Source organism: Callithrix jacchus, chromosome 5 (genome assembly GCF_049354715.1).
Source record: "Callithrix jacchus isolate 240 chromosome 5, calJac240_pri, whole genome shotgun sequence".
Classification (NCBI taxonomy): domain Eukaryota; kingdom Metazoa; phylum Chordata; class Mammalia; order Primates; family Cebidae; genus Callithrix; species Callithrix jacchus.
In genome coordinates this window covers 86778584-86803777 of record NC_133506.1, presented here as the reverse complement: position 1 = coordinate 86803777, position 25194 = coordinate 86778584, and the positions used below count along the sequence as shown (strand labels likewise).

At 40.4% G+C, this 25194-nt stretch overlaps 1 protein-coding gene across 11 annotated transcripts in view; it reads left to right on the top strand.

The window, feature by feature from the left end:
* KANSL1 (KAT8 regulatory NSL complex subunit 1) overlaps nt 1-25194 on the top strand; it is a 207458-nt gene that overhangs the window by 173700 nt on the left and 8564 nt on the right. For 6 of the 11 annotated variants that reach the window (XM_002748107.7, XM_008996844.5, XM_054255963.2 and 3 more), the window contains 4 exons: nt 12838-13009; nt 23533-23715; nt 24201-24389; nt 24731-24879. In XM_002748107.7, the coding sequence (XP_002748153.2) occupies nt 12838-13009; nt 23533-23715; nt 24201-24389; nt 24731-24879 (693 nt within the window). The remainder of the gene's footprint in view (nt 1-12837; nt 13010-23532; nt 23716-24200; nt 24390-24730; nt 24880-25194) is intronic. The other 5 variants (XM_054255966.2, XM_035300252.3, XM_035300254.3 and 2 more) reach the window with 1 other exon arrangement.

The window sequence follows — 25194 nt, the reverse complement described above, 5'->3', positions numbered from 1 at the left end:
GAACCTTCATTACTGTCTGCTTCCTGACACTGTGATCATTAAATTAGACGTGGGGAGTGAGTAGTGCAGTTGAACACACATACAGTCTTGAGCTGTGTTAAAGATGTTTCAGTCAACAACAGACTTCATTTACAACTGTGATCTGTGAGATTATAATACATGTTATTACTAGACCTTTCTAAGTTTAAATACAAAAATCTAGCAATTGCCTACAGGATTAATTATAGTTACATTCTCTCCACGTTGTAGCCTAGGAGCAATAGGCTGTCCCATGTAGCCTAGCTATGTGATTGATCTCCATTTGTGTGAGTGTCATCTCCATTTGTGTAAATATACTGTATGATGTTCATACAATGATGAAGTCACTGGCTCATTTTTCAGAATTTAATCCCCATCCTTAAGTGGTATATGACTATAATGATACTCAGTTGTTAGCTTTTAACTCCTTTCTCTTTATTTCCAAATAAAGTTACATTCTAAGATTCTCAATGGACATAAATGTTAGGGAGAGGGACAACATTGTTTTGCTCAGTACCCTTGCCTTTGGTCCATGACTCTTACTGATAATAATAGTTGAATCCTTTTCTCAATTTTCAAATTGGAAGACACATTGATAGATGCTGTGAATATTTAACATCCCTTGGTTCTGAATCGTTGACAACACATGAGTTAAGGGTGCGAACCCTTCACACGTTTGAAAATTCATATGTAACTTTGGACTCCCACCAAAATTAAAACCTACTGTTGACCAAAAGCCTTACCAATAGTACATTCAATTAACACACTTCGTATGTTATATGTATGATATACTGTATTCTTAGAATAAAGTGTGATAGAGAAAAAAAGTGTTCAGAAAATCATTAAGTGGAAGTGAATTATCATAAAGGTCTTCATCCTTAACATCTTCATGTTAAGTAGGCTAAAGAAGAGGGGTTGGTCTTGCTGTCTCATGGGTGGCAGAGGCAGAAGAAAATCCAAGAATAAATGGACCTGCACAAGTTGAAGAGTTAGCTGTATATGGAAAAGCTTGCCAGGGTTACTCTTCAGGTATAAAGAATGATGAAATAAACATTGGCATATGTGCCACTCTGAATGTTAATATCTTGACTTTTTTTTTTTTTTTTTTTACTTGATCTGTATAATAGAAAATAAGATTAAAAAAAAAAAAAAAAAAAAAAAAAAAAAACTCGGCCAAATGCAGTGGCTCACGCCTGTAATCCAAACACTTTGGAAGGCCAAGGTAGGAGGAAGCCAAGAGTTAGAGATAAGCCTGGGCAACATAACAAGACCCTATCTACAAAAAAATTTTCAAAAAATTAGCCGGGCATGATCACACTACCCAAGAGGCTAAAGCAAGAGGATGTACTCTTGATCACAGGAGTTCAAGGTTACAGTGAGCGATAACCACTGTACTCCAGCCTGGGTGACAGAGTAAGACTCTTGTTTTTGGGGTTTGGTTTTTTTTTTTTTTTTTTTTTTTGAGACGGAATCTTGCTCTGTAGCCCAGGCTTCAGTGCAATGGCATGATCTTGGCTCACTGCAACCTCCAACTCCCAGGTTCAAGTGCCTACCACCACATCCAGCTAATTTTTATATTTTTAGTAGAGATGAAGTTTCACCATGTTGGTCAGGCTGGTCTCTTGAACTCCCGACCCCAGGTGATCCACCTACCTCAGCCTCCCAAAGTGCTGGAATTACAGGCTCAAGCCACTGTGCCTGGTTGACTCTTGTTTTTTTTAATTCACCATTGTATGCTTAAGATCTCTATGTTGATATACATAATTTTATTTTAGGTTTTTGAGACAGGGTCTCACTCTGCCTCCCAGGCTCCCAAGTAGCTGGGACCACAGCTACTTTCACCACCATACCTGGCTAATTTTTTTGGATACACATCATTTCAGTTTGGTTTTTGTAACTAGTCTTCTAAAAAAGACTATTTTGTATGGGTGCGAATATATCCATATCCTATCTATTGACTTCAGAGTTCTAAATTCAAGCCATATTTTAGGCTTATTAATTGTGTTCAAATCTTACGTCTCCTTTGGTTTGCTTTCTGTGGATTTGTTGGTTGTTTTTTGTTTGTTTATTTATACTCACGTATTTCCAGGATGGCTGGTTAGGTATTTTACACACAGGTTCATGATTTTTATTTCTTCTTGATTATTTTTTTTATCATTACAGAGTTTCCCTCTTGGTTTCGATTAGTGCTTTTAGTATAACTACCTTACTTTGGTAAGTACTTGCTAGGTGGATCTTTTTCCATCCCTTAATTTTCAGCACTCTCTATCAGTTTTAGGTGTTTTTAAGAAGTGAGTCAAATCTCTTTCACATTTGCTCTGATTATTGTTACATACGAAATCATTTTCACCATCATTTTTTGTTTAAACCTCTTTTATTTTCCTTTGTTTTATTCCTTTTCTGCTGTCTGTTGGGTTGGTTGGATTTTCTTTTTCTCTGGTTATACATTTCATTTTTGTTCATTTAGTAGTTTTTTTAAATATTAAAAAATGTATTTGAATATATCCCAAATTAGTATCTGTAGTTGCTTTTGGAATAGTAGGACTTTAAAATATCTGTTTAAAAAATCCTGACTGCCAGGTGTCAGGATTTTTTGACATCCCAAAAAATGTGGGATGTGCCACCTCTAATCCCAGCACTTTGGGAGGCCAAGGCAGGTGGATCACATGAGGTCAGGAGTTCAAGACTAGCCTGGACAAAAAATAGAAAAGTCAGCCAGGTGTGGTGGTGCACACCTATAATCCCAGCTACTCAGGTGGCTGAGGCACGAGGAAACAATTATTTTTAAGTCCTTGTCTGCCAACTCTGTAATCTGAATTACTGGATACCCTTGTGTGTTTAACCACTTTTCACACAAAGTTGGCTATTATCTTTTAAAATATTGTTCTTGCCTCATTCTCCTTCTAGAGCATTGATTACAGATTTTTATCATTATGCTCTCAGGCTCTTTACATTCTGTTACATATTTTTCATTCGTTTTTTTCTTCTGTTCCTGCTTATATAGTTACTGTTAACTTGTCTACCACCTCACTTCTGGTAAACAGTTTTGTGTCTAATATGATGTCAGTTCATCTTTTGAGCTTTTAAGTTTCCATTTGGTTTGGTTTTTATGTATTTAAGAACATGGCCAGATGTGGTGACTCAGACCTGTAATCTCAACACTTTGGGAGGCCGAGGCAGGAAGACTTCTTGAGGTCAAGTGTTCGAGCCCAGCCTGGGCATAGTGGGACTCCATGTCAAAAAAAATTTTTTTAATTAGGCATGGTGGTGCATACCTGTAGTCCTAGTTACTTGGGAAGCTGAAATGGAGGATCACATGAGACCAGAAGGTTGAGGCTATAGTGAGCCGTGATCATGCCACTGCACTCCAGCCTTGAGTAAGATCCTGTCTCTAAAAAAATAAAAAATTTTATAGAACTTTTCGTGATCTTTTCATTGATTTTTCTCAATGTTTTCTCAATGTTCCTAAACATAGGAAACAATTATTTTTAAGTCCTTGTCTGCTAACTCTGTAATCTGGATTACTGGGTACTTTGTTTCTGTTGTCTGTTTTGTTTTGATTTTAGTTCATGTTGGGTATGGTATATTTTAAAAGTTGTAGAGGCTATGGTATTTTTCTTTAGAAAGGTTGTACCTTCTTCTGTTATTTGTATAGAGTAGGGGCTGAAAACCTTAATCTGCCTGGGGCCTGAGTTGAGTTGCAGCTGGGTTACAATTTTGTTAAAGTTCTGTGTACCTTTGGTTAATTCTTAGGGCAAAATCTTGTTTCTTTCTTGTAGCTGAGAACATGTGTTGATCAGTTTAGTGCGCGCGCACGCGCTCGCGCTCTCTCTCTCTCTCGTTTGAGACAGAGTCTCACTCTGTAGCCCAGGCTGGAATGCAGTGTCACAAACTCGATTCACTGCAATTTCTGCCTCTTGAGTAGCTGGGATTACAGGCATGCATTCACCATGCCCAGCTAATTTTTTATCTTTAGTAGAAACCGGGTTTCACCATGATGGCAAGGCTGGTCTTGAACTCCTGATCTCGTGGTCCACTATCAAAGCCTCCCAAAGTGCTGGGATTACAGATGTGAGCCACCTCACCCGGAATTTTTTTGTGGGGGGGGGGCGGGGGAGTTTCACTCTGTCACCCAGGCTGGAATGCAGTGGCACAATCTTGGCTCACTGCAACCTCCGCCTCCCAGGTTCAAGCAGTTCTCCTGCCTCAGTCTCCTGAGTAGCTGGGACTCCAGGTACATACCATCACACTAAGGTTTGTATTTTTAGTAGAGATGGGGTTTCACCATTTTTGCCAGGCTGGTCTCAAACTCCTGACCTCAGGTGATCTGCCCACCTCGGCCTTCCAAAGTGCTGGGATTACAGGTGTGAGCCACTGCACCCAGCCCCTGTCGTCTCTTTTATTGAGAATTTGACATTTCAAGTATTTAGTGGTATCCCTTCACCCCTGTAAAACCACCAAAAACTCTGGTCATTTTTCTTTTTCTTCCTTTTATTTGAGATGGAGTCTCTCACTCTCTTGTCAAGACTGGAGTGCAGTGGCATGATCCTTAGCTCACTTAAACTTCCGCCTTCCAGGTTTAGGCGCTTCTCCTGCCTCAGCAAATACCTGGGATTATAGGTACATGCCACTACACCCAGCTAATTTTTGTGTTTTTAGTAGAGACAGGTTTTTGCCACTTTGGCCAAGCAGGTCTTAAACTCCTGACCTCAGGTAATCCTCCTATTTCGGCCTCCCAAAGTGCTGGGGATTACAGGCGTGATCTACCACGTCCAGCCTCTGCTCATTTTTCTGTCTCCAGAAGTGACCTTTACCAAGGCTCCAGATTGGAAGTGTCTTTTCCAGATCAGTCACTATCCCCAGGAAGAAGCAGTTGCAGAATGTAAGCTTACTTCCATGTTTCTTTTCCTCTCTGGAATCTTGGCTCCTCAATATTGTCAGCATGTCAGCATTTTTCTTACGTTTTGAGTTAGAGAGAGAGAGAGAGAGAGAGAGAGAGAGAGAGAGAGAGAGAGAGAGAGAGAGAGAGAGAGTGTGTGTGTGTGTGTGTGTGTGTGTGTGTGTGTGTTTAAATCTGGCTTTTCCAGTTATTCTCAATGAGAGAGTTGGTTTGAGTTACACTATCCATATTATGTGATATTGTTGAGAAAACTTTTATCCCTTAGTTTCCCACAGCCTACTCTCTTTTAAAAATTGTATTTGTATAGTATTATTTTCTTGCCTCTTGGCATATCTAACAATGTTTTATTCAATACTGAAAATCCAATTAATATTTTTCCCTGCTTGTAGCATGTAGATTGTGCTGTCGTTCTTTAAAGAGGCTTTGCTTTGCTGGCAAGTAAATTACTTGTCATTTGTTAGGTCAGGTGAGGAGTAGGCCAGCTTAGTAGCAGGATCTTCTGTTTTGAATGCTCCATGCAACTTTGGCTGGTCACAATTTAAAAGTCTCCTAGCCTTGTGTTAGCTGTGGAAACCGTTTCAGATCAGAGCTGCCTGGTTGCTCTTCTCTGGCCTGATAGTTCACCCTATACATGCACCTTTAACAAACACTTGGGGATCTCATGAAGATTTCTGGGCTCAATGTAGAGCTTCCTCCTCTTAAGAATTCTGCCTTGCAACTTTCAGTTTCATTTGTCTCTGAATTCTGATCTAGTTAGAGTTTGCTTCCTCAACTCAGTGAAGCTATTGTGCTCTGCTTCAGATCTTTCTCCCTGCTCTGCAGTCTAGAGTATACTTCCAGGCAAAAAACCAAGGCAGTCTTAGAGGCCACCTCATTTGTTTCTCAGTCTTATACTGCCTGTTGTCCAGTTTTCAGTTGGTGACTGAGAGGTAAATCTGATCGCTACTACTCCATCTTAGCTAGAAGCGAAGTCCTGTGATGTCATTGTTTTCCTTTCCAAATTTTGTCTTTTAATTATTCAGATACAAAGTTGAATGAATTTTGCAGTGCACACCTATGTACCTGCTTCCTAGGTTCTACCACTAACATTTTACTATACATGCATCCTTCCGTTTATTAATCCATCTTAATTTTTAGTGCATTTTAAATCCAGTGGTGTTTTTCTGTCCTTTGTATTTCATGAAAATTAGTAGAGTCTTGAATAAATCCAGTTTTGAGTTTTGTGAGAACATGCAAGGTGACCTTATTATGCTTGTATCAGAAGACATGTGATGTCTTAACTTTTTGTCTTATCAACCGCTGGTGATCATTGCCTGGACCCATTGTTACACTGGGAGTTGAAGAATGGTGATATTCTACTTGTATCCTTTTTGTTGTTTGTTTTATTAGCTAGAATATGTTTATAAGGGGGAAATTGTCCATTTCAACTATTTGTTTATCCTGAAATACAGTTTGTACGGAAGAAAGCATGATTAGTGTTTTTTATTTACCAGTTTTCTAATACTAAGGACAGTCAGTGAAGTTTTTCATGAAGGTGCTGTGAGTCAGTGATTGAAATGTATTTCAAGCCATTGTAGCCTTTTTTTTTTTTTTTTGCTCATGTTGTCTGATCTTTGGCTAGTGGAAGCTCTCTTAGGCTTGTTCTTGAGTCCTTTTGCTTTGACTACAGTAGTCTTTAAGAGTTTTCTTCTCACTATTAATTTTCGTTTTGATTTTTGTTTTCTATGTTTACTGTGACTCACCACAAATATTTAATGGGAGCTTGTGCTTTGCATTTTTCTAGAAGGGGTGACCATAATTTGAACCTCATGCTTCTCACTGATTTTGCCCTCACAGGAGACATTTGGCAATGTCTGTAGTCATTGTTGGTTTTCACAAATGGGGAGAGAAGGGAGGCACATGCACCATGAGGCCAGAGATGTTGCTAGCTATGCACAGGACAGTCCCTCACAGCAAAGAAGTGCCAGCTGGTGAGACATCATGCATTATACTAATTTAGTTAACATTCGTGTAGTGTTTTAACAGTTATGAAGTCATTTTATCTTTCCTACAATCCCATGAAATTGATATTATCAGTCCTTTTTTTAAAAAAGTGAGAAAATTTAAGGATGTCATGTGACTTATCAAAGATCATATTATACCATGTTAAGAAGGTAGAATTTTGAAATCAAGATCTTAGATGGTAAATGTTCTATAATCAAGTTCTCCCTTTAAATATGAATAGCTATACTTATAGTTTATAAAAGTGACAAGATCAAGAGCCAGATACTGTTCTAAGTGATTTATCTTCAAGACAATTCTATCAGGTACTCTCCTGTTAGTAAAGATGAAGGCACAGTAACTTACCTAAGGCCACACAGCTAGTATGTGGCAGAGTCAGGGTTCAAACCAGGCATTCTGGCTCCGTAACTCATACTGTTAAACACAGTTTTTTTTTTTTAGATTCGAATATATTTGTTTTTATATTTAAATCTTTGTTTGGGGCCAGGCACAGTGGCTCACACCTGTAATCCCAGTACTTTGGAAGGTCAAGGCAGGTGGATTACCTGAGGTTAGGAGTCGGAGCTCAGCCTGGCCAACATGTCCAAACCCTGTCTCTACTAAAAATACAAAAATTAGCTGGATGTGATGGCAGGCGCCTGTGATCCCAGCTACTTGGGAGGCTGAGGCAGAAGAATCGCTTGAACTTGGGTGGCAGACATTGCAGTGAGCCAAGATGGTGCTACTATATTCCAGCCTTGGCAACAGAAGGGAGACTCTGTCTTAAAAAATCAAATAAATCTTTATTTGGAATTATTTTTGGTGTGAGGCAGAAATCTAGCTGTTTTCTTTTGTGTGACTTCTTGGTTTTTCTGATTCATTTGTTGGAAAAGTAGTATCTCCTTTTTAAACTGATTTAAAAACTATTATCTTAGTTAAATAAGAAACTGTCATATATGTTTTGGTCAATTTTTGTTTTTATTTAATTTTTCTGTTTCTTTAACCAAGGGCAGATTATTTTAATTACCTTAATAGTAAAACATGTAATAGGCCAGATCATTCTCCTGTATTTTTAACTTACTAGAAATTTCAGGGGTGGGAAGAGAATGGTCCCTCACATTTATTCTTTCAGTTGTATTTTTAAGATTTGTTTAAATCCTCCTTGCCTTCCCTTCCCCATCAAACCTATTAAGAGTCTACTTTAATTTGTAGAATATCAGTATCCTTAAACTTTATGCTTAAATTTCTTGTTAAACTTATTCCAGGGCATTTTTTGTTGTTACAGTCAGGGATAGAATAGTTTTTCACTTTCATTGTTTGTTTGTTTTTGAGATGGAGTTTTGCTCTTGTTGCTCAGGCAGGAGTACAATGGTGCGATCTCAGCTCACTACAACCTCTGCCTCCTGGGTTCAAGCGATTCTCCTGCCTCAGCCTCCTGAGTAGGTGGGATTACAGGAGACTGCCACCACACCTGGCTAATTTTTTGTATTTTTAGTAGAGATGGGGTTTCACCATGTTGAACGGACTGGTCTCGAACTCCTAACCTCAGATGATCCACCTGCCTTGGCCTCCCAAAGTACTGGGATTACAGGCATAAACTATCACACCCCGCCTTTCACTGTATTTCTAAATAAAAGTTACTTTGAAGACTGACATTTAAAGAAAAAGATATGATGTAAGAGAATGACCAGGACATTAGTGGGTAAAGAGCCAAGTCCAGAGGCCTATGATCTGGAAGGTTGCCTGCTATATTGGAAAAATATAGCAAGGACTCAGAGTAACTGGTAGTGTGAGCTAGGAGAGTAATAACACATGAAGTGAAGTCAGAGAGAGAGGCAACAGAGGTGACAAATGCTATAGGACCTTGTGGGAACCATGCAAGAAGTTTGATTTTTATTCCTCATGAGATATGAGAAGTCATTTGGAAGATTATGAGAGTCTATGGTGTGATTGAGATTTTAAAACAAGATTACACTGATTAGTGTGTTGATTAATTTGCAAGTTAGAGCCAGTTAGGAGGCTTGAAGAAACCCATTTGAGAGAAGATAGTGGCTTAGACTAGATTGATTGTAGTTGAGGTGGTATGAAGTGGTTGGATTCTGCCAATAGAATTTCATGATTGGGGCCAGGTGCAGTGGCTAACACCTGTAATCCCAGCACTTTCAGAAGCTGTCGTGGGTGGATCATCTGAGGTCAGGAGTTCGAGACCAGCCTGGTCAATATGGTTGAAACCCTGGCTCTGTTCTTGGTGCTGCATGCCTGTAATCCTCACTGCTTGGGAGGCTGAAGCAGGAGAATGGCTTCAACCTGGGAGGTGGAGGTTGCAGTGAGCCAAGATTGTGCCATTTCACTCTAGCCTGGGTGACGAGCCAAACTCAATCTCAAAAAAAAGAGGAAGAAAAAAAGAATTTCATGATTGGATATGAGGAAAAAGGAGTTTAGCATGAGTCTAAGGATTTAGGACTGAGCCATTATAAGATAGGGAAGAGCAGGAACTTAGTTTTGAACATGTTAACTCTGAGGTGCCTGTTAAGTCTAGGTGAGGTGCAGTGGCCCACACCTAAAATCTCAGCAGTTTGGGAGGCCAAATTTGGAATATTGCTTGAAGCCAGAAGTTCGAGACCAGCCTGGACAGCAAAGTGGGAGTCTCCTGTCTCTGCAAAGTTAGTAAATATATTTTTTTAAATAGAAGGCTAAGTATAGATGTTGAGTGGGCAGTTCAATGTACAAGTCTGAAATTATGTTGCTTGATTTCTTAATATTGAATAATTTTGATATTCAGGTATATATTCTTGATGCTTATGATAAGTTTATATGTGTTATAAATTTTATTTTATTTTATTTTTTTGAGATGGAGTCTTGATCTTGTTGCCCAGACTGGAGTGCAGTGGCACAATCTTGGCTCACCACAAACTCCCATCTCCTGGGTTCAAGTGATTCTTCTGCCTCAGCCTCCTGAGTAGCTGAGATTACAGGTGCCTGCCACCACACCCAGCTAATTTTTTGTATTTTTAGTAGAGACAGGGTTTTACCATATTAGCCAGACTAGTCTCAAACTCCTGACCTCAGGTGTCCACCTGCCTCAGCCTCCCAAAGTGCTGTGATTACAGGCATGAGATACTGTGCCTGCCTTGTTTTGTTTTCTCTTTTTTGTAGGTGGTGTCTCTGTTGCCCAGGCTAGAGCGCAGTGCTGTGATCTTGGCTCACTGCAACCTCTGCCTCCCAGGTTCAAGCACATCTCCTGCCTCAGTCTCCTGACTAGTTGGGTCTACAGGCACCTACCACCATGCCTGGCTAGTTTTTGTATTTTTAGTAGAGACAGGGTTTCACCATATTGGACAAGCTGGTCTCAAACTCCTGACCTTGTGATCCACCCACATCAGCTTCCCAAAGTGCTGGGATTACAGGCATGAGCCACTGTTGCCCAGCCTATTTTTTTGTTTTTTAATCTTTTTGAGACAAGATCTTACTCTTTTTTTTTTTTTTTGAGAGGGAGTTTCGCTCTTGTTACCCAGGCAGGAGTGCAGTGGCGCGATCTCGGCTCACCGCAACCTCCGCCTCCTGGGTTCAGGCAATTCTCCTGCCTCAGCCTCCTGAGTAGCTGGGATTACAGGCACATGCCACCATGCCCAGCTGATTTTTTTGTATGTTTAGTAGAGATGGGATTTCACCATGTTGACCAGGATGGTCTCGATCTCTTGACCTTGTGATCCACCTGCCTCGGCCTCCCAAAGTGCTGGGATTACAGGCTTGAGCCACCGTGCCCGGCAAGATCTTACTCTTTTTCCCAGCCTAGAGTGCAGTGGTGTGATCATGGCTCACTGTAACCTGGAACTCCTGCGCTTAAATAATTCTGCCTCAGCCTTCTGAGTAGCTGGGACTACACGTATGCAATACCATGCTTGGCCAAAATTTTGTTTTTTGTTTTTTGTTTTTTTTTTTAATTTTAGAGACGGAGTCTCACTATGTTGCCTAGGCTAATCTCAGACTCCTGGCTTCAAGCAATCCCCCCTCCCACCTTAGTGTTTTGGGATTACAGGCATGAGCCACCACACCTAGCCATATCTATCGACTTTTTTTTTTTTTTGAGACTTAGTCTTACTGTGTCACCCAGGCTGGAGTGCAGTGGTGCAATATCAGCTCACTGCACCCTCTGCCTCCCAGGTTCAAGCAATTCTCTTGCCTCAGGAGCCTGTAATCCCAGCTACTCAGGAGGCTACCACCATGCCCAGCTAACGTTTGTATTTTTAGTAGAGACCGGGTTTCACCATGTTGACCAGGCTAGACTCAAATGCCTCACCTCAAGTCATCCCTCCATCTTGGCCTTCCAATATTGATTTTGACTTAAGGGATACACTTTAGCCATAAAATAAAATGATGTTAATGTCCCATATGGAGAGGTAGTTGATGTCATGGGTCAGTTTCTAATCTCTCTATATTTTTTATTTGCTATATTTACTGGAATTAGGTAATCTCTTTTGAATATTGAAAGTTCCGGTGTAATTTGTAGATCCTAACCAGTTTTCCTAAATCCTCCCACTCACCTACTATATGATCTCATTTTCATCTCTACTTACTTATTTCTCTTTACCTCAAAATGTCATCCTCTCCAGAAAACCAGCTCTGATTAAATAGGTACAGGGATTTTTTCCCCCCAAAACAGTACCAATTAATGTTGTCTACAGAAAAGTGGCATGCCTAGTTGGTATCACTCCCTTTCAGTGGCTTCTACTTCTGTGTGATTTGCCCATTCTGACCTTCAAAAGACCTTATTTGCATGTCATCTCTCTATGTGGCTGCAGTAGAATATTGGGGGAATGTTGATAGAAACCACATTATTTATATATATCTTTTTCTTATACAAATCCATAAAAGACTTTTGATAAGTCTTTGCTAAAAATAAATGGAGCTCTAGTTAAATGTTACAGTTGTTGCTAGTAGAGTTTTGATGCTTTTTGTCTTTGTTCTGCTACTGAGCTTGATCCTAGGATCCCTTCTTACAGTGCCATTCAACATGCAAGTTTTTTCTTCCAGGGCTGTGTGTCCAGGTGACTCTATGAGTTAGGCTTTGGCAAATGCCAGACTTGTTTATCCTAACACTAGAATGTAGGGATCCTGCATTCAGCATGAGTTGAAGTTTTCTCAAAGCATATTGTAAATGTTCAGGTTTTTTACAGAATTCAATCTTTTGAAGACTTAAATTAGTTCATACTTGACTCTGGACTTAGCTGGAGAGGTTATCAATTATTCTGCCCACATATGCACTAAGGAAGTTTAATGGAAATAATTTCTATCCCTTTGGAATTAATCTCACATGAAGACTATGAAATTGAGCACTTGCTGTACAAAATGTGCTTTCATTCCTTACGTATGAGCTTTATAACAGTGGATTTTAGGCCAGGTTAAAGAGTAATAAGTTACTTGTAAGTTAGAAGCTTCAGGGAACCTTGCCACCTTGCTTGAGACCACCTAAAAGTCTTTTGAAGAGGAGGTGAGAAAAGAAGAGAAGAGGTATGGTTGGTATTTGAAGGCTCCCAGGTGGATAAAGTTGCCGAAGACAGCAGGTCATGCCCACCTAGGAATCAGGAGCCAGCTGTTTACCTTAGCAGACCCAGGTCGTGAAATCATGCAGATTTTTTAAGTGTTCTCAGAAAGCACGGTTTTAATATCTTTTTAAACTGTCAGAAGTTTGATACCTAGCTAAGCACTTAGAGCTTTAAGTAGTTAGATTTCATCAATGAAAAAGAAGCAAGTGTCCTTACTCACTTTGAAGGTCAGTGTGTTAGACAAATGGAAATATTTTAGCAAACTAATCAAACATACTTTTAATAGTGTTATACAAGTATCTAGAAAGGTCTTCTCAATCTTTGGGAAAAGAAACAGGGAGCTGGTTTTTTATCAGATGTTGAATTGTCAGTTTTGTTTGGCTTTTTTCACAGGTTCACCGGAACAGCACAATCCGCTCTGGCTGTGATGTGAATCCCTCCTGTGCACTGTGTGGTTCAGGCAGCATCAACACCATGCCTCCTGAAATTCACTATGAAGCCCCTCTGTTGGAACGTCTTTCTCAGTTGGATTCTTGTGTTCACCCTGTCCTAGCATTTCCAGATGGTAAGAAAGACCTCAGATTTGAAAGTCTAATGAAAGAAACTTGAGAAAACGCTAGGTGAAAGAAAATCAGGGAAGGTCCAGTTGCAACTCAGATACTTTCATGGTAAAACTTTCTGTCAACCAAGTCTTCTCTTAGAATTTTGCAAAAAGACTGCAACAGATCCACCAAACCAAAAAGTGCCACTAAAAGATTGCAAATTAATAAGAGATTTCCTTCTAACTCCTCAAGTAGCTAGGAGGGATCTGTGCTATATATACTTTATATACTTTATACCCTTAGTATATCTTTAAAAATATTTTGTCTGGGCTGGGCACGGTTGCTAATGCCTATAATCCCAGCACTTTGGGAGGCCAAGGCAGGTGGATCACTTGAGGTCAGGTGTTCTAGACAAGCCTGACCGACATGGTGAAACCCGTGTCTCTACTAAATAAAAAAAAATTAGCTGGTCATAATCATTCATGCCTATAATCCCAGCTACTTGGGAGGCTGAGGCAGGAGAATCACTTAAACCCTTTAGGTAGAGGTTGCAGTGAGCTGAGATCGCGCCATTGCTCTCCAGTGATACTCTGTCTCAAAAAACAAAAATGTTTTGTCTTTGTGTGCCATGATATAAAATAGGATGGACAGCATTGTTGTAGGAGAATATCTCCATACTGACATTTATGTGGTAACATGATAGCTTTGCAGGGTGTAGATAATCTCAAATCTTCATTGTTAGCTTGTACTGTCTTTCTAAAGTTTGCCTGCCTGTTAAATCTGTGTGTTTGACAGCCTTCTTTTCCCACCTCCCTTCCCATACCTGCACCTCTCCCACTTGACAAAAGTAGAGCATTTCTCTTGGCCATATTGAGTCTCACTATGGGTCTTGCCCCAGAGTACAAAAATGTTGAGGCCAGATGTGGCGGCCCATGCCTGTAGTCCCATCACTTTGGGAGGCCGAGGCAAGCACTTGAGGTCAGGAGTTTGAGACCAGCCTGGCCAACATGGTGAAACCCTCTCTCTCCTAAAAATATAAAAATTAGCTAGATATGGTGGCACATGTCTGTAATCCCAGTTGCTTGGGAGGCTGAGGCAGGAGAATCGCTTAAACCTGGGAGGCAGAGGTCGCAGTGACCAGAGATCATGCCACTGCACTCCAGCCTGGGTGACAGAGAGAGACTGTTTAAAAAATATATACTTGATTTTTAAAATCTAGTTCTCAGCGCCTGAAGGAGAATCTCCGAGGTATTAAGTAAAAAAGTTTTACATTTAAAAAATGAAGATAGAGATATCTCACTCTGTAGAGTTCTGTCAACCAAGTCTTCTCTTAGAATTTTGCAAAAAGACTGCAACAGATCTGCCAAACCAGAGGGTGTCACTAAAAGATTGCATTGCAACTAGGAGATTTCCCTCTAACTATTCAAGTGGCTAGGATGGGTTTGTCCTCAGTTGCATGGTTCTGTTCCTTACCTGTTTTAGAATAAATATTAAGAGTTAATAAAGTCTGATTAGCTAAATAAGTTTAAAAGATTTTTTTTCAATTAATGAAGCTAAATATATTTGGCTTCATGTATGTTTGGCATATACATGCCAAAATTTTGATAAAAATCTTTTTGAAGCTTATGTAATATTCAAGCAAATATAATCTTTACAACCATCTGAACTTGATTTTTTTTAAATTGCATTTCAAATAGGGGGTGCATGAGCAAAAACATTTTGAAAACACTATTCTAGACGGACTATAAGAAGCCAGCACTTTCATAATCTGTATTGGTTTCATTTGAGTTTTCACATAATCTCATGATCTTTTCCCAACCTACAGAAAGTAGGAATTTTCTCTCAAATCACTCTGATTTGGTGGTGTGTGTTTGGTTGGTTTTTTTTTTTTTTTTTTTTTTTTTGAGACGGAGTTTCACTCTTGTTACCCAGGCTGGAGTGCAATGGCGCAATCTCGGCTCACCGCAACCTTCACCTCCTGGGTTCAGGCAATTCTCCTGCCTCAGCCTCCTGAGCAGCTGGGATTACAGGTATGCGCCACCGTGCCCAGCTAAGTTTTTGTATTTTTAGTAGAGACGGGGTTTCACCATGTTGACCAGGATGGTCCCGATCTCCTGACCTTGTGATCCACCCGCCTTGGCTTCCCAAAGTGCTGGGATTACAGGCGTGAGCCACCGCGCCCAGGCTTTTTTTTTTTTTTTTTTGAAACAGAGTCTCACTCTTGTTGCCCAGGCTGTAGTACGGTGATGTGATACTACTGGCTCACTGCAACTTCTGCCTCCCAGGATCAAGCGATTCTCCTGCTTCAGCCTCCCAAGTGGCTGGGACTACAGTTGCATGTGCTACCGTACCCGGCTAATTTTTTTGTATTTTTAGTAGAGATGGGGTTTCACCATGTTGGCAAGGCTGGTCTCGAACTCCAGACTTCAGATGATCTGCCCACCTCCGCCTTCTAAAGTGCTGGTATTATAGGCATGAGTCACTGCACCTAGCCTACTGTGTTGTTTTATCTATATGTTAATGAATTATGTTATGGCTGTTTGCATATTTGCTTTCTGTTAAATTTTAGGGGCCACGCACACTGGCTCATACCTATAATCCCAGCACTTTGGGAGGCCAAGGTGGGTGGATGGCATGAGGTTAGGAGTTTGAGACCAGGCTGGACAACATGGCAAAACCCCATCTCAACTAAAAATACAAAAATTAACTGGGACGACAAGCACGTGCCACCACACCCAGCTACTCAGGGAGGCTGAGGTGGGAGGATCAGCTGAGCCCAGGAAGTCTTAGCCGCAGTGAGCCAGGGCAACAGTAGTGAGACCCTTTTTCGGGTTGGAGGGAGATGCAATTTTCCTTAGGATAAGGGCTCCATGCTGTTCTTCATAATACCTCCCAGATAGCATGTAAGTTTTTGGTAGGAGAATAACTGAGATAGGAGTCTAAGGAATGAAAAGAATTACATGGGATGTAAGATTTACTTGCTATATGAGAAAAAACATAGAAGTGAGTAGGCTATGAACTGTTTTTTTTTTTTTAATTTATTTTTTAGAGACAGGGTCTTGCTCTGTGCCCTAAGCTGGAATGCAGTGGAGTGATGATGACTGTCACTGCAACCTTGACTTCCTGGGCTCAAGCAATCCTCCCACCTCAGCCTCCTAAATATGCTAAGACTACAAGTGTGCACCACCACAACCAGCTTTTTTTTTTTTTTTTAAAGGTGGGGTCTTACTACATTGCCCAAGCTGGTTTTGAAATTCCTAAACTCAAGTGATCCACTCATCTTCATCTTGGCCTCCCAGAGTGCTGGAATTACAGGTGTAAGCCACCGTGCCCAGCCTGAACTTTTCTTCAAGGGCCACGTGGTAAATACCTTAGGCTTTGCAAGCCATGTAATTGATGTCGGTTCATGTCACAACTGCTCAATCCTGTCATTGTAGCACAAAAGCAGCCATGGACAATATGTGAACAAATGGACCTGCTTGTGTTCCAACAAGAGTTTATTTATAAAAACAGTCATTGCCAACTCTTACCCTAGAGAAAATCCTTCTAATTGACAGTTGATCAAACATTAGCTAACGGTAATCCCTTGTTCTGTATCTTTTCTTTAAATGATTGGATTTCTGGCCACCTATATCCAGTAGATACCAGAATTTTTGGCTTTTGTTACCAAAATCCCCTCTGACTTTGATAAGGATGTCGTGTAATATTCCTGCTGCCATGTGATTTCTTGTAAGAGAATCAGAAAACCTGGAACACATGTATAGTCAGTAGTTGGTGGAGCAGTAAATAAACCTGAACACAATGAGTGGAAAACCCTAAAACATTTTCCTCTGTGCTTCAGATTCAAGAGCCACTGACTTTTACCTTCTCTTGGCATTGCATTTATAGAGTCCATGCAACTGCAGTTATTATTTGTATAGTATTTTACAGTTTATAGTACTTTTCTCATATTTGTCCATTTGCTTTTTTCAGAAATCTTTTTTTTTTTTTTTTTTTTTTTTTTTTTTGGGAGACAGACACTGTTTCACTCAGGCTGGAGTGGTAAGATTTTGGCTCACTACAGCAAGGTTTTCTCAGGATCAGGTGATCCTCTGCTTCAGTTTCCTGAGTAGCTGGACTACAGGTGCGCACCATCACACCTGGCTGATTTTTTGAATTTTTTAATAGAGAAGAGGTTTCACATGTTGCCCATGTTGGTCTCAAACTCTTGGGCTCAAGTGATCACCCACCTTGACTTCCCAAGGTGCTGGGATTACGGGCATGAGCCACCACGCCCTTCCCAGAAATCTTGTAAGGTGTTATTTAGTTTTAGTGCTCAAAGAACAGGCTTGGTAAGGTTGTGGCTTATCTAAAACTAAATATGCCTAATGAATTTGAATCCCTTCACAGTTCAAACACAGATTATCTGATGTCTGTCCTTTTGCTGTATTTCAAGTTCCTTTCCAGACAGATTATTCAGAGAAATCAGATTTTTACCCTTTCTGGGATTCTGTCTACAGACAGAGCCACCAGGAAGACTTGGGAACGTTTGTTGGGTTACTCTCTGAATTACTGTGTTGAATTGTATAGTCTCATACTTGAAGAAGGACAGGAAGCCCTGACACTTAAGTGCACTTATTGGATATTACCTGCTAAACACAACATCATTTATTTGTCAACAGCATTACCACATACAGTTGCAGATAATCTCCCCAACCCTCAAATATACCCAGACCATGTGCCTGTCAGCTCCTCTTCCATCATTCAGCAGCTCTACTAAGAGGTTCCACTTCCTCTGAACACTTTGTCCTGCTGACTGCATCACATCATAGATCTGACATGAATGCTGCCCTGCAGCATACCTTACACCTCCCACACCATCATTCCAAGCAACTATAGGCAGCAATGAGGGGGAATGGAAAGAAAGATAGGGAAAACTCCTTCTTTTCTAATCTTTATGATTTTTATTTTCCTACCTCTAATTCTATTTTTCTGTTTCTGTTTCACACATATACAAAGAGCTTCTAGCCATGACCCTGGGGTTTAGATGAGAAAGTTGGTCATTAAATTCTCCTTAAGAGACTATGGAGGAAAAAAAAAAAAAACCCCCACACACCCATGGAGGCTCTATGAAATATTTTATTTGCCTGTGGATTAATTACACTTCAGTGGGTTGACCTGAAGACCTGATTACCATATCTAATATTGTTTCTGTTGGAATAATTTTGCTTAGATCCAAACAACTGCCACATTTAGAATGCAGTCCATTTGGAAATTGGAAGAGTCCCATGGTTGCAGAGATAGCCAACTCCAGAGGACACCATTCACATAATATTCTTTCTAAATAACACCCCCCGAAGTATTGGGACTTACATCACTATACATCACTGTATAGCATAACAATAAGAGCAGCTTGGCATACTACTGTGTGGGGCAAACACTTGTGTGGTAAATTTGCCTACTGGGCCACCCTTTACAACCTCTTCTCTAGAAGATGTTTAAAAGTGGCAGGATTTCCAACTTTTTTTTTCGTAACAGGGTTAAAAATGATTTTGACTCATTAATTCCTGTGGATGGTTAGTTACATTTATATGAAATGTAAATGCAGAAATGGTTTGAATGTCATACTTTTCTCTGGCCCCGTATGACAGATTTTTTTTTTAAGTAGAGTTTTAATGCTGTTTTCTATGCAGTTTGTGTAGTTTGTTAAAATGACAACCAACTGCTGCTCTTCATCCTGAAGTTTTTGTCTCACACCTTGACTGTACCTCAGCCACTCTCATTAAGTGTGTTTTAGTGATAGAAATTGAGAGACTGTGTTACAGCCAACTCTTTGCCTGGCTGTGGAAGGTAGAGAGACTAGAGTATAATAACCTGTTAGTATTCCAGCAGAAGGGGGCTTTGTTTTCTTCATCACCTCAAGTAATCAAGTCCAGTTAATCCTTACTTGGAAATGCAGAGGATATATAACCTTGGGGAAAAGTTTAACTTTGTAAAAGGGGCTTAATAAGAGCACCACCTGCTGGCCATGAAGATCTATGGTATTTTGAGAGAGCTTGCCAAACCCAGCAGCTTCCCAGCAGGAGGAAGAAGTGAGCATTACAAAACACCCTTAAAAAGTGCATCTGAGAAAATGGTGGAAAGTAATGAGCCAGACAGCCAGGTGAATCATGGAATGTCAGGCCTTAGTGATCCTGAAGTTGTCAGGGTCTTCTCATTCATTTTGTTTGAGGAAATAATAGCTTTTAAGGATAACATTAGTAATTCGTCTTATTTTCCTGATAAGGATCTGCATCCTCTTCTCTGAAAATAGCAGTGTACCTATGTGGGTATGGAATGTAGGAAGACCTCTAGCTGAACGGATCCCTGTTGTGTTCTCTTCCATTTCATGTCCCTTTCTTTGCTTACTTTCAGGTCTCATATCCAGTCTATTTCAGATTTTAAACTTTACAAAACCTAGATATTATCACCTGTTAGAATGTGAACTCAGACCAGCAATTCCTGAGAGTTTTTTTTTTTTTTTCCTCTGACCAGGAGATTTAACTCCCCAAGCAATTAAAAGGCAACACAGCAAACTTGTATTTTTTTCGTTGTTGTTTTAAATTTTCTGCAAATGTCTTAACAAAGTTTAGCAGCCGGAGTCCCTTAAACTGTTTTTACTGGGTTTAAAGAGGAATTGCTCTTGATTCTGCTTTAATATGACAACTCAGGGGCACAAGGTAGTGTTCCATGACTTGGGTTCTACCATGTGCCAACTTGTATTGAAGAGCATTTAGTTGAGGGGAAGTATTTACGAGTGGAGTTTCAGTTGAAGAGTCCACCTAGCAATCATATAATCTAGCAGTAACAAATAGATGTCTTTTCTTGTGCCTGCTCAGATTAATTGATAGTAACTGTTTGGAGTTATTTAATGTATTGTTTGGGAAGAATCTGAGGTCTCCAGTACAACAGGAAAGACAGCTGTGTTTGGAGCAGAGAGTTAGAGAAGGTATGCTAGAATGTTGCTAGCCCTAATCTAGCCCCACTGCCTCATTTCACAGGAGGTGGAACTAAAAGCCCAGCTTAGTGATTTGTTCTTGCTTTCTCCTACTCAGTGATAGAGCCAGGACCTGAATCCAGGCCTACTTATTTCTAGTCATTGCTGATTTCACCATAACCAGGTCTCTCAAATCCCTGTCCGTTTTTTTTCCCTGGCTTCATTTTCAGGTTTGGGAGAAAAATGGGGGAAAATAAAAGGAAAAAATAAAATCTGTGCTTTTGGAGTCCATTACACGTATACACAAAATATACACTGCCTTTGCCAAGTGGGAGTAACTGTTCTGCTGACAAAGGGATGTTGTGGGATGGACAGGAAGTGACTGTCTCTCCTTTCTTGAGCCTCTTTTATATATTCTAGCTCAGCCCAGCTTTCAGATTGTTCTACAGGGCTGAGTGCTTCTAGACAATGCTTTATTTCTTAGGATTTAGTATAGCTGAGTTTGTTTTTAAGTGTGCAAAAGAATGAGTATGAAAAACATTTGAGAAGACAATAGTGTCCTCAGAGACTGTGTCTTTACACTTGGACAGGTAGCAAATGTTTGTTTTCATTAAAACTTTAATAGTTTTCCTAATGCATTTGTTTCACTGTCATAAAGCCCAGGAGTATATTCTTACAGAAATTGTGGAGCTGAGGCTGCTTACCCACTGGGAAAAATCATCCCTGAGAATATTAGCTTTTTTTTTTTTTTTTTCTTCCCCACTCAGGAATATTTTTATTCCAGTTCTGGAAGGCCTAACATTCAGTGTCATGAAATTCATCATCTGTACCAATAGGCAGGCATGGCTAAATTTCTTTTAAACTGCAGAACTGACTTGAAAAATATCTTATACTGTCTATTTATTGGGAATACTTTGAGAAATAACAGATTTTATTACAGAATCCTCTCCATCCTCTGGGTCAGTGAGTAGCTTCAAGGTATATTGTCTTAAGAGTATGAATTATTTAGGGATGTATAATCTTGAGTTTGAATGTTGGTTGTTACTTGTTAAACTGTGTAACCTTGGACAGAGTTAATGTACCTTTCTGCACCTGTTTCCTATCTTTAAGCATAATGGTGCTTGGCTCATGGAACTGTTATGAAGATTAAGTGGCACATGCATGATGATAAACACACAGTGCTTGCCAAATAATAATGGGTTCAGTAATGTTAATTTGGACCTCTCCTCCCTGCTTTCTTAACTCCAGTTCAGATTGAGCATATCCTCTGTGCTACCTGGGAGCCAAAACCCCATAAGCTTTTAGAAAATATATTAGACAGTATAAATTTCTAATAGTTCTAGAAGACATGCCATCATTGACTGGAATTTGTAATGATTTTTGAAAGTTGGAAAAAAGACAAGTTAACTATGGAGAAATAAATAGAAAAACAGCCCAAAGCATATGCCAGGAGTAAGTTACTATGAGGGTGGGAGCTGTTTAGAGGAGGTTTTTGACTCAGAATTAAAGGGCAGAAGGAGTAGTGATAGGACCTGGGCATTTGTCTGGGTGATAAATTTGGACTCATTTTGGAATAGCTAGGTTAGATTTTCCTTTCCTGTCCTCTTACCCCACCGGTGCCTTCTTCCTTCAAGTAGAGGTGTTTCATTCTATTCTGAAGCAGTGGAGAGGGTCTCTGGCTGGAACTTTTGAGCATGCCCCAGGTGGTTACTGATTCCCAGGAGGAACTGGGAGGTGAGGAAAAATGTGCTGGCCTGTAGATTTAAATATTCCTGGAATGCTTTGCAGAAGCCTGAAAACAGATTCACACCTGTATCCATGGTGGTGGTGAAATTTCAGAATATTGAAAACATAAGAAGAAAAATATAAAAGTTATATCACCAGAGGTTCTAGTCAGAGTAGTAGGCAAGAAGTAAAAAGGAATACAGATTGGAGCTGGGCGCGGTGCTCACGGCTGTAATCTCAACACTGGGAGACTGAGGTGGGCAGATCACAAGGTCAGGAGTTTGAGACCATCCTGGCCAACATGGTAAAACCCCGTCTCTACTAAAAATACAAAAATTAGCCAGGCATGGTGGTGGGTGTCTGTAATCCCAGCTACTCGGGAGGTTGAGACAGGAGACTCACTTGAAGCTGGGAGGCAGAGGTTGCAGTGAGCCAACACCACACCATTGCACTCCAGCCTGGGTAACAAGAGGAAGACTCCATCTCAAAAAAAAAAAAAAAAAAAAAAAAAATCAGAAAGTAGACGATGTACTTAAGTCTGTAGAAAATCCTACTCAATAAACAAGAGAAGGCCTTATAACAAAGTAATTTCACAGGCTACAAGGTCATTATATAGCAATTTATTGTATTTCTATATACTAATAATGAAGAACTCGAAATTGAAATTTTAAAAGGTATTATCTTTCTGTCTGAGACTTCGTCAGCCTGGCTTTCCCTATCCATGTTTCTTTCTTTCTTTTTTTTAATTTCTATCAGTATTTTGGTCAAAACCATTTAATAAGCGTCTTAGTTCCAAACTTTTCCTCATCTTCCTGTCTTCTGAGCCCTGCAGACTCTTCCAGTTTCTGCCCATCAGAAAGCATTCATTCTTAGGAATAAACTTAACACAGATTTAAGACCCGTATGTCAAAAATTACTAAACACTGCCGAGAGAAAATCAAGACAAATCTAAATGAAAGAGAGATAACACATCAGTAGATTGAAAGATTCAGTATTGATGGCAGAACAGACAGAAGTTCTAAGTTGATCTTTATAGAGTCAGTGTAATACCACGGGTTTTGTTGTTGTTGTTTTTTGCAAAAGCTTAAAAGGCGAAAACCAGACCACCAACAAGTAAGAAAGAAAATGATTCCCTCTTAGACAACACTGGCTATTAGAATACATGGAAGAATAGCTTTAAATGTTTAAGAGGAAAATGGTTTAAATATAGAAATTCCTTTCTTAAAGGAATTACTCAAGGAATCATTCTTGGGGAAAATCTAAGAATATGGAAAGATAAGAAACAGCATAAAAAATCATTAAGTCCAAAAGATGTTGATTTGTGATATTGAACATTAACTAGTCAGCTAAAAATCCCCAATAATCTCATGATGGGAATTGGCTGGGCAGCAGCAGAAGGAAGGAGAATGGTATGTAGTTCTTACTTGGAGAGAGGATGGTAGTACTCAGTACAGTGCCTGATAAGATAGACAGTGAATATTGTTGAACTGCATCCTGATTAACTCTATATTGATAGAAGTAGGCTTAAATATGCTCTTAAATCTCTATAATAGAAACAGGATGTTAATTTTCAAACCAAGAAAGTTAACAAACAAGGATACAAGAACAAAAACTCTCATCAACCAAAACAAAAAGGTGTTTTGTTTTGTTTCTTTCCCCTTGGGACTTGAAAGTAAAAAGCAAAAGTGACCTGCTTGCAAATAGAAGAATGACCTTCAGAATGTTCACATAAACAGATCTTCCATATGACAGCACTTCCCTGCCAAGTGTCAGGCTCTGGGCAGATTAAAGAAGGGTGGGGTGTAGGTCTTGAACACTAGAGAGGCCAGGTGTTTGGACTAACCTGTAGCATTTTGTTTCTTGCAGATGTTCCCACAAGCCTGCATTTCCAGAGCATGCTGAAATCTCAGTGGCAGAACAAGCCTTTTGACAAAATCAAACCTCCCAAAAAGTTATCACTTAAGCACAAATCACCCATGCCGGGCAGTCTGCCAGATCCAGCTCGTAAGGACAGGCACAAATTGGTCAGCTCCTTCTTAACAACAGCCAGTAAGTGTCAGGGAGCCAGGAAGTTCCCCAAGTGTCAGTGATTTTTCATTCCTTTTATATTCTCAAATGTGTAGTTTGCATGCATGTTGGGGTTGGGAGAGGCAGTTAACTGATTCAAACTCAGCTCACAGTGACTGCTGCTGCTTGTGTTGGATGCTGTCAGATGGACTTCGGGAGCTATTGTAGACACCATGGATCTTGGGGCAAAACCCAAAATGCTCAGTGAACACCCAATAATGGGATGGCATTGAGTTCATCTACGTGCAGGCTGTCTTCTGTATCCTGGTGTCATGTTTCTCTGGTTCTGGGTTCCTTGTGCCTATCCTAGCCATTGTGCTATTTACTAGAAATTTCAGTCCGGAAAGACTGTCCTGCTGCCCTGGGTATACAGCATTGGCCTAGAGAGAACTCGAGAACTTGGAACTCGAATAAGAAAATATTAGAGAGAACATATTTCACAGCTCTTTTTCTGTTCCCCTCTTCAGAGCTGTCCCATCACCAAACCCGGCCTGACAGGACCCACAGGCAGCACTTAGACGATGTGGGGGCCGTGCCCATGGTGGAGCGAGTGACAGCGCCAAAAGCAGAGCGCTTGCTCAACCCACCGCCACCCGTGCATGACCCAAACCACAGCAAAATGAGATTGCGAGACCATTCATCTGAGAGAAGTGAAGGTAGGGCCAGGCCCATGGCACTTCTACCTGCAACTGCACCTGCTCAGGGCTTTCTGGGGCAGCCTAGGCTTCTCTTAATTGCCCCCAGCTTTGTCCTTCACTTTCTAGGAAAGCAGAGTAGAGGGATACTACTGCTTCTAAATGCAGGTCACTTCTTAATTGCTACAGCAACTTCTGCCTTGCCCCTACTTCCCACAACTAGTGTGCTTCACCTTTTTATCCTCTAGGCGTAGAAAACGTTTTTTGCCTTTAATGTGTATTGCTGCCATTCCAAGTTTGTATTAGAAGTAACGTTGGTTAAGATAACCATGTATTTCTCTCTTTTCTGTTGACTTCTGCAGTGTTGAAGCATCACACAGACATGAGCAGTTCGAGCTACTTGGCAGCCACCCACCATCCTCCACACAGTCCCTTGGTGCGACAGCTCTCCACCTCCTCAGACTCCCCTGCACCCGCTAGCTCTAGCTCACAGGTTACAGCCAGCACATCGGTAAGTACCTGTGTGGGGTTGGCCAGACAGCCCCTCTGCAGGTCACAGCTCACTCAAGTGGCTCCAGGGGACAGTGTAGAGGGTGGGTTACAAAGACCAGGGCATTTATGGGAACTCAGCTCATCATTGTGTATGTATGTGTGTATGTACCATTTTAAAGTCAAAGTCACGGTACTTGACCTCCTGTTGTTTTTCTTGAGTTGTTTTTCACAGTAGAGATGGATTTATGCTGAGCCATCCATAGAAGGCTTGATGCAGGGACAAACTCTTAAGGTGACCTGTGACTATTCAAGATCTCTTGGACTAAGTTTCACA